General features: G+C 37.5%; 1 protein-coding gene across 1 annotated transcript in view; it reads left to right on the top strand.

Annotated features, from left to right (window-relative positions):
- Positions 1-9,880, top strand: part of SLC35F1 (solute carrier family 35 member F1) — a 524,228-nt gene that overhangs the window by 466,250 nt on the left and 48,098 nt on the right. Inside the window, exon 6 of the mRNA XM_044674423.1 lies at positions 5,134-5,186. Within this exon, the coding sequence (XP_044530358.1) occupies positions 5,134-5,186 (53 nt within the window). The remainder of the gene's footprint in view (positions 1-5,133; positions 5,187-9,880) is intronic.

The following is a 9,880-nucleotide window of genomic DNA, read 5'->3' on the forward strand; positions in this document are numbered from 1 at the left end:
CATATTTTTGTACAAATAGGTACATACAATGTACAAATATATACATATGTATATATGATATAACATCTCATATCCCCACTCATACAGCTGACAGATATCCTATTGAAGTACTTCATTTCATACAGTCATTCCTCTGTGAGAAATGTTGAAAGAGATGACTTCAGAGAATCTTGAGTAGTATGAACTGATGGCAGGGTGAACAGAGCCAGGAGAATAAGACAGCAGCCTTCATTCCCCCACTGACAAATGATAAAAAAAAATTTTAGATGAAGAAATTAAAATTATCTATAATCACATGAAAAAATGTTCTAAATCACTCTTGACTAGAAAAAATGCAAATTAAAACAATTCCAAGGTACCACCTCATACCTATCAGATTGGCTAATATGACAGTAAAGGAAAGTGACAATTGTTAGAGGAATGTGGCAAAATTTGGACAGTAATGCATTATTGGTGGAGTTGTGAACTGATCAAACCAATCTGGTTCTATACCCAAAAAACTAAGTACCCTTTGATCTAGTAATACCACTACTAGGTTATTATCCCAAAGAGATACAAAAAAGTGGGGGGAAGTGAAGAAGGACCTATTTCTACAAAAATATTTATGGCAGCCCCTTTTGTGGTGATGAAGAATTAGGAACTGAAGGGATGTCCATCAACTGGGGAATGGCTGAACAAGTTGTGATATATGATGGTGATGGAATACTATTGTGCTATAAGAAATGATGAACAGGATGTCTTCAGAAAGAATTGGATAGACCTAAATTAATTGATGCAGAGTGAAATAAGCAGACCCAAGAGAACATTGTACGCAGTTACAGAAATATTGTGGAATGATCAACTGTGATAGATTTTGCTATTCTTGGCAATACCATGATCCATGACAGTTCTGATGGACTTATGACAAAGAATGCTCTCCACCTCCAGAGAAAGAACTGTTGAAATTGGATGCAGATCAAAGCATACTATATTTCACTTTAGTTTATTTGGGTTTTTATTTTGGAATTTTGGTTTTATATGATTATTCTCTTACAAAAGTGAATAATATGGAAATATGTTTTTCATTATAATACATGTATAACCTAGATCAAATTGTTTACCAATTCTGGGAAGCTGTAGAGAAAGGAGGAAGACAATTTGGATTATATAATTTCAGAAATTCTATGTGGAAAATTGTTATTACATGTAATAGGTAAAATAAATATCTTTAACCAAAAAAAAGCCAGCAGCATTGTAAAGAAAAATCACTTAGAAATAATTAAGAATTCTGATCAATACGACCAACCATGTCTCTAGAGGACACATGATAAGGCATGTTGCCTACCTCCTGACAGAGAAGAAATGAATTCATGCAAGGTGAAAAAGGAAGCATACATTTTTGGACATGGCCACTGTGTGGATTTATTTTGCTTGACTATGATTATTTGTTACAAAGGCTTTTTTTTCTTTCCCCAGATTTTTAATTAGAACAGAGAAGAAGGTTAGCAATAGTGATGAAAGAGAGAGAGACACAGAGAGAGAGAGAGAGAGAGAGAGAGAGAGAGAGAGAGAGAGAGAGAGAGAGAGAGAGAGAGAGAGAGAGAGAGAGATGTTAAAAATCTCCCAGTATGAAGGCAGGTTTTGGGGAAGAAAGCCTGTGAGTCAGTTACTGAAAAGTGTCCTGGAGATTGAAGGATAATCACCAGGACTGGATGATAAATTTGAATAGTGTAAACCTCAGAGGAGGAGAGTTTGCTGAGTGATGAAGGTAAAGTAAGTCTAAGTGGCAATGGAAAGCAAAGAAGTATTCTGACTCCTCCACCATGGCCAGAGTGAAAATACAACCAGTTCTGGAGAGGGTGGCAGGGGATCATCATCAAGATGGATTCAGCCTAATAAATGAAAGACAGAAGGTATAAAAAAGTTGAAGATAAAAGCAGTTTTCTTAATTATGTTTCAGGTATTCCAGAGGACAAAAGAAAGGGCAAGAATATCTTGAGTAGGACATTTAGTAAAAAGGTTTAGGAGGGAAAGATTGAGAAAGCAAGCCTTTCAAGAAGGGGAACAAGATTTGTAGTTCCAAAGCCAAGCTCCTTTAAGTGGGGCTCTATATAACCACAACTTTGTCTTGACATTCTTCAATGGTTAGCCTACAGTTCCTTCATCCCAGTAACTCTGAACACCTGGTTCTGAACTACAAACCTTGTTTTCCATATACAAGCTTCAAGAGGCCAGCATTATAGCAAACAGGAGCAGATGAAGGTATGGCTCTGAAGGCAGGTCAGGAGGCACTAGATCATAGGGAGAGGGGGTTCTAGTCAAGGGGTGGCCTCCAGAAGACTACAGAGGGCCCTAGACTAAAGTGCTCTATGTAAGGACTGACACAATGTCCTTTGGGACAGTCCCAGTATTTAATAACAGTTTTATCTTTAGAAATTGTAAATGATCATTATCTCCTCTAAACTCCATTTCTCACCCTGTCTTTCACTCTCAAATCTCTCTCCACTATAATCCATCCTCCACTCAGATGCCTAGTGGCTTTTTCTAAATCTGACCACGTCATCCTACCCTACTCCATCCCCCATATTGCTTATTGCCTCCAGGATCATCAGCATTTAAAGCTATTAATGACCCGATTCCTTTTTACCTTTCCAATCTTCATATACTTAGTTTGCCCACATGTACTCTATGTTCCAGCCACCCCTAAAACTTGGAATTCCAGAATAAAACACATATTACTCACCTCTATACTTTTGCCCTCTTTATCCCCCATGCCTGGAATTCTTAACTCCCTCATCTTCACCTCCTAACTTCCCTGACTTCTTTCAAGATTCAGTTCAACTCCCACCTTATCTAGGAAGCTTGCCCCCACCTCCTCAAGCCCCTTCCCACTAAGGTCATCTTCCATTTTAACTGTATATATTTTGCATAGGCAGAGGTATCTGTGTGTTATCTCATCTCCCCTTTAGCCAATTAAAATGGGAATTCCTTAATGATAGGGACAGTGGTTTTTGCCTTTATATCATCAGGACCTACCATAAGATCTGGCACATAAGAAGCTCTTAATAAAGGTTTGTTGACTGATTTTTTGGTTATGGAAAACACAATTCTTCATCAGTAGAACTGGAATCTTAGCTTAGATGGTAAAGGATGCTTTGGAATTATTCTAACTCTGAAGTGTAATAGACCTTATCCCCCTCTATAAAACATAGCTTAGTAATATGTTGGCACACTACTAGTTCAGTGCCTGGAATAACTTGTGAAACTCATTTCATGGTATTAGAATTCTCTTAAAATCAAAGTAGCCACTGTAAGAAATAGTGTTTCACTAGAAATAGTGTTTCACAAGAAATAGTGGCTCAGTGGATAGAGTGCCAGGTCTGGAGATGGGATGTGTTAAAATCTGGCCTTAGACATGTCTTAGTTGTGTCACTCTGTACAAGTCACTTAACCCCAATTGCCTAGTCCTTACTGCTCTTCTGCCTTGGAAATGATATTTAGTATCCATTCTAAAATAGAAAGGACTTTTTTAAAAAAGAGTAGTATTTGTTCCTACCTCATAGTCACTGGAAATCTGGTAACATGGTAGATAGAACATTGGACATAAAGTCAGGAAAACAGGAGTTCAAATCCTGCTTCAGACACACACTAGCTCTGTAACCCTAAGCAAATCACTCATCTTTGTCTGCTTCGGTTCCTCATCTGTATGATAGGACCTATTTCCCAGGGCTTCTTTTGAGGATCACATGAGATAATATTTCTGAAGCGGTCAAAAATCTTAAAGTACTACATAAATGCAAAATGTTCTTATTATTATCTTCCAGGAGAACACAGTTGATAGTTTTTAGAAGTATGCTTGTTTTAAATAATTGGATCCATGAGGTCTCTTCCAACTCTGGGAATATACACTAAAATAATATATATGCAAGATAGGCTCTCTTTTCAAGACTATCCAACTTGATATATAGATAAAGAAATCCAAAATAGGCAGATCAGTGAAGAGAGAAAACACTGCTAGAAAACATTTCTTGCTAATTTTTTTTAAAAGAACAAAAACACCTAAATGTAATACTTTGTCTTTGTAAAAGGGTAGAAGGAATGGAAATGACATAGAGGAAGTATCCCAGTCTCACTGTTTACAAACATTTTGCAAATTAATTAGCTTTACTGACTATTCTTTTTAAAAGTATACACAAATCCAATTTTAGATTAATGATAACATCTGTATTTAGGTGAAACTGAAGGTAAAAGACTAATGGGAAGAGGAAGAGAAAGAGAACAATAAAGATCACTGGGATTTGAGGGACTCATGTAAACTGTCAGGGATTATAATTCTGCATTCCCTATTGTTTCCTAATTGAGCTCTCTACTCCCTGTTACTGATTGGTCACCATTAGAATGGGAGCCAAAGTATGTCATTGGGTGAACCATCCCTCCCAACCCAATGAAACTTATCCTAAATTTGGGATTCATAAAAATAGCACTTTGCTAGGGCTTTATTTGAAGTATCAAAGTATAATATCAATAATAATAGTATAACATTATATTATAATATGTTATATATAATAATAATATAATAAAATCAAGGTATAATTTAAGAATCAAAGTATAATAAGGTATTTTTGCCAAGTTCAAGTAATAGTGCTTTATAAACTCCTCTGAGGTACTGGGGAGGGGGAGAAGAGGAGACATCTGGACTCTTCTATGCCCTAGCATATCACCATTTCCCCACAATCCCCTTCTCCTCCCGTATTCTACAAACCTCTCATGCAAAGTCACAATCAACCTTTTCAAAGTCAGGAGCTTTGAAAATATCATAATCTCCTTGTCAGAAAGTTCAACCAAATAAATTGGGAAGGGAGAACATAGGCAGGAGGAAGAGTAGAACTAAATAATTTACTTCATTGTCATTAAAAGACATGAGTGACTAATTATACTCTCATCTCTGCTAACCAAAATTATTCAGAGGTAAATCTCAAACTAACTAAAGAGATTTGTCCCTATGTGCTTTCTAGAATCTTCTTGCCTTTCCTTTGTTTTTAATTACATCTAAGGGGTGGGTCGTCATTTGGATAAATCAGAGCAAAAATGGATTCTATGGTGTGCCTGCTTATTCTATCTTCTTTCTCTTATTCTACCTTTTTTCTCTTCTAGGGCTATAATGGAGCACAAGGAACTCTTGAAAGTACCCTGGGATTGGCAAATTGGTAAGGAGATAATTGCCTTTATTTGAGATCCTGCTTTGTAAGATATTTTTTTTCCAAGAAGAAATAGTGTTTGTGTGGGAATGAAGATAGTGGTAGTGGTGAGGAATAAAGGAGTAGGAAGAGTAAGAATATAATACTTTTGGAGTTTGACCATTAGTAAGAGTCATAGACTAAAATTTTATGTCCCCTAATGTTTCCTAATTGAGCTTCCTGCCCACTGACATTGATTGGCTATCATTAGATTGAAAATCAAAGGATATCTTTGGATAACAAGCCCTCCCCCAAAATAGCAAAGGAACAAGTTTTAAATCCAGAAGGACAAAAACAGACAGTAATTTGGCATGACCAGTAAGATCACTACAACAGTGAGAACACTGACATGGTCATTAAGAACTAATAGTTTATGTGGGAAGGGAAAAAGAAAACAGAATTTAACAACAACAACAACAAAGCACAAAAGAAAACAGAACATGTTAGCCATTCTGAGCCCATAAACTCCTTTTCTGATGGGAGCTGTTTGCACAAAACTGGTTAATTGCTTTCCAAAAGGATTTGGTGGAAAATAACAGGCATGCTTTGAGCTGGTTTATAGTCATCCTGTACATCCTAGACTTCACTTGTTTCTTAAATTCCTTTTCTATTTAGAAAATGGGTTTATGATCCAAGGTGATTTCATAAACCTCATATATTAACCCAAATGGTTAAAAAGAGCACATTTCAGGGCTTGAAGCCTGAAGAATGGTATCCTTGGTGTCTGTTTATATATTCTATCTAATTGCAGTTTGAGGTTTAGAAACTCAAGGTACACTACAAGAAAGGGAGAAGCACTACAAGTTGGAAACTAATGTAGAAAAATGAAGTGAGCCAGCTTTACTGAGGGGGAAATTCTCATAATAAGGAACAGGCAGGGAGGATGCAAACACGTCGAGTACTATAGATTCAGGCACCCCAAATCAGTTAAATCCAGTGGATTTTTATAGCCTTCTTATCTAGGTCAAAAAGAGCAAGTAATGGTGGAAAGGAGAAGGGAAACTGGACTTGGTGTATAGATTCAGGTTCTGGGAATGATGTCAATTCATTGGATTAGAGGAAAGAGTATATGGAATGCTGAGAGAACTGGCAACTGATTGATAACCAAACTTCCCACCAGTGGGAAAAAGGACTTTCAAACATTATTTGGGGCCTTACTTTAGGGCAGGGGTCGGCAACGTAGGGCTCTTAAGCCATATCTGGCTCTTTTGAGGGCCAGATATGGCTCTTTCTGCAGGAGCCATAAAGTCATTTTTTTTTTCAGGTGCTATTACAGGAGCGCCCACTGTGAGCACTGTAGGGCTCTCAATCCACTGAGCTACCCAGCTGCCCCCAATGGATTGTTTATGGCGTTTATGGCTCTCACCGCCAAAAAGGTTGCAGACCCCTGCTTTAGGGGATAGCTCAGGGAATTCTAGCTTCCTCAGCATTTCTTTATCTAGTGGGGCAGGGAAGTTATTGAAACCCTTATACCTGCACAGATGAATTGTGATTGCTAGATGAACTTCTCTTTGTCATATTTTAACTATGAATCCACTGCCAGAATTGTATTGTGATCTGATGGTGTGTTGAAGGCTTGTCTAGTCATGCTTCAAAATAAAGTTTATCAGGACATCAGTGCCACCCAAACCCCATCTCCTACATCCAACATCAGCCTGCTGCCTACAAAAATCTATTGGCAGTCATATTTTATTTTAAACTATCCTATTATTCCTGGCTCTCCCCGGGGTTTGCATCTATTGTCTTCAAGAGCTGACAGACCTATCAGTTGGCCACAAAGCCCAACTATTTCATTCTTGGAAGTTTTGAAGCAATGTTAAAATTAAATGGAAACCAAGTTCTTTTTTTAAAGGGGAATAGAAAGGGTGTGGGTTGAAGCCTGGAAAGAAATAAGCTGCAGGTTGTAGATGTATTTGCTTTTGATCATCTCAGAACCATGGAAAAATATTCTGAATGCATGGTAACCCTCCAAATCAAGTACCCCATGAGTAGGAATTAATTTGATATTGATGGTAATAATAATGATCAGAAAGAATGTGTCTGCTAATTATGTGGATGTCATTTGTGCTTCCCTGGGAATTTTTAATTCAGGGTTAGCTGAATGCACCATTAAAAGAGAGTTTCACTTTTGTGCTCTTACATTGCCATGAAAATGTCAAACCATAGTAGAAAGAAATGCTATGGGGAGATAGGAAGACAATCAGACTTGCTAGACTAGTCAGAGAGCAATTTGCTTAGGTTCAGTGATTAGAAACGTGGTCCATTTGACCAAGAATAGAGATACAATGTTCATTGTTTGCCTTTGACCCCTTTCCTTTGGGGAGGGGGGATTGTTGTTTATTTTTTACTCCAAGATCTAACTTCTTCTTTGCTCTCAGGGTGGCCAAAAATAGCATTTTAGTGGATAGAGTTCTAGTCTCATTCAGGAAAACTAGAATTCAAATCTTCTCTTGGACATTTAATGTTAAATGTGCTTTGTAGCCATCTGCCCTTATTTAACTGAGACTCAGTTTCCCCAGTCTATAAAATAGGAATAATGCTAATGCCCTTAGTATCTACCCTACAGAATGACAATGAAGACTAAATAGTGCAATTTATCTAACTTTTTAATATAGCAATTTTTGTAACAACAATTTATACATCTTTGCAAACCTTAAAGCACCTATTATTTTCATCCTGACCAATTTCTCAACTTCTTAGTCAAAAAGGGAGCTTGACTTCCCTTCCTGAATTTCATGAACAAATTGCTAGGAAGACTTAAGGGAGGTGGAGGAAGAAGCTCTCAGTCAGATATTTAATTTCACTCCAGGCAAGTGCAGATGTATAACATCACCTGCCCCAATGGAAAAGGAAGATTTAGGTGGCAAAGAAGCTACAACTTCCCTAGAAGCTTCCATTGAAGATGGTCTCAAAAGTAGTCTTTCTCTCTCTCTCCCTCCCTTCTTCTTTCCCTCCCTCCCTCTCTCTCCCTGTCCCCATGTGTCTGTCTCTCTCTCTTTGTCTCTCTCACTCTAAAGTCACTTCCTTCCCTCTTACAGTGTCAATTAAATTTCAAATTCCTTTTGCTCACTAACACCCCTCTCATTTCCTCTCTTTCACCACCCTCACTTCCAATTCCAACCTCAATTCCTATACAGATGTTGTCACTTCTCATATATTTTTTAGACTAAATAAAAGACATGAATAAATCGAATAATAGCGGCGTCATTTTTTAAACCTTTACCAATACTGTGTATTGGTTCCAAAGCAGAAGAATGGTAAGGACAAGGCAATGAGAGTTAAATGACTTGCCAAGGGTTACATGGCTAGGAAGTAGATGAGGCCAGATTTGAACCTAAGACCTCCCATCTCTACGCCCAGCTCTCAATGCACTGAACGACCTAGCTACCCCATAGGCATTGTTTAAAAAAAATTTTTGGCAGAAATTCACTAAAGGAATTGCTAGTTGTTTCAGTTATCCTTTTGCTTCCATTATATCACACAACTGCAGGAAGCAATCATTTGAAAACATTAAGTTAGAAGAGCTCTTTTCTCTACTCAGTAGAATGACTAGTTCTGATTAGCTAACCGAGTCCAATAAAACCTACAACCCAACATGGTGCAGTCTTCCTCTTCAAAGCCTTAGTGCTCTAGCCACAGCAGGAAGACTAATAAATAACTCATTGAACCCCCTTCACATTTACTGTAACTGTGTTAAGAATGCATAAACTAACTTTAAACTGTTCTAAAAACCCCAGTGCCCCTGGCTAGAGAAAGTCTGAAATGTCACATCTTACTTGGGTTTGCAGTCTATAGGCCAAAGGAGTCAAACAGTTTGGCGGACCTATCCTCTAACCCTTTGCACCTTCTGAGTTCTGCCAGCTTGTCATGACCTCTTTTTGAGGTCTTTCTTTTTCCTCCTTTCTTCCTTTCACTTTCCTTCTTTCTTTTTTTGTTTTATTCTTTCCTGTAATTTTATTGGCAGAGCAACTTCTCCCACTGTAGATTGATACCTGCCCTATAGTTTTATATATACATACATATGTTATGTATGTTACATATTGTTTATATAGTATAACATATACTATATAGTATAATATAGTTTTAGAGAATTATGCAGAGCACTGAAGAATTAAGTCACACAACTACACTAAGGCAAAGGTAGTCTCTCCATACACTATCAAATTTCAGCACTATCTTCTTGTTTAGGCTTTCTTAAAATAAAATAAAAAATCTTTCAAAAAGTGAAGGTGAGGCCAATGGGCCACTATAATGATAACTCAAGTTTAGAATGTTTGCTGAATGTTACAGTGGACATGGCATGGGCTTGGGAGCCAAAGAACTTAGTTTCTAATCAGATCTCTGATTTTTTTCTCCCTGTGTTAACCTAGGGCAAATAACTTATCCCACTGTATCATTTTCCCTCACTGAAAAATGAGGGAGTCGAATGATCTCTGAGGCTCCTTCCAGCTTTGAATCTATGATTCTATAATTGATCAAACCTCAAAACAACCCTGGAGGGCTCAAAAATCCTGCCAGCAGGACATCTAAACCTGGGGATCATGAACATAGAAAGATAGATAGATGGAGAGAGAGAGAGAGAGAGAGAGAGAGAGAGAGAGAGAGAGAGAGAGAAATAGATAGATAGATAGATAGATAGATAGATAGATAGATAGATAGATAGA

This window comes from Gracilinanus agilis, chromosome 4, assembly GCF_016433145.1.
Source record: "Gracilinanus agilis isolate LMUSP501 chromosome 4, AgileGrace, whole genome shotgun sequence".
Lineage (NCBI taxonomy): Eukaryota > Metazoa > Chordata > Mammalia > Didelphimorphia > Didelphidae > Gracilinanus > Gracilinanus agilis.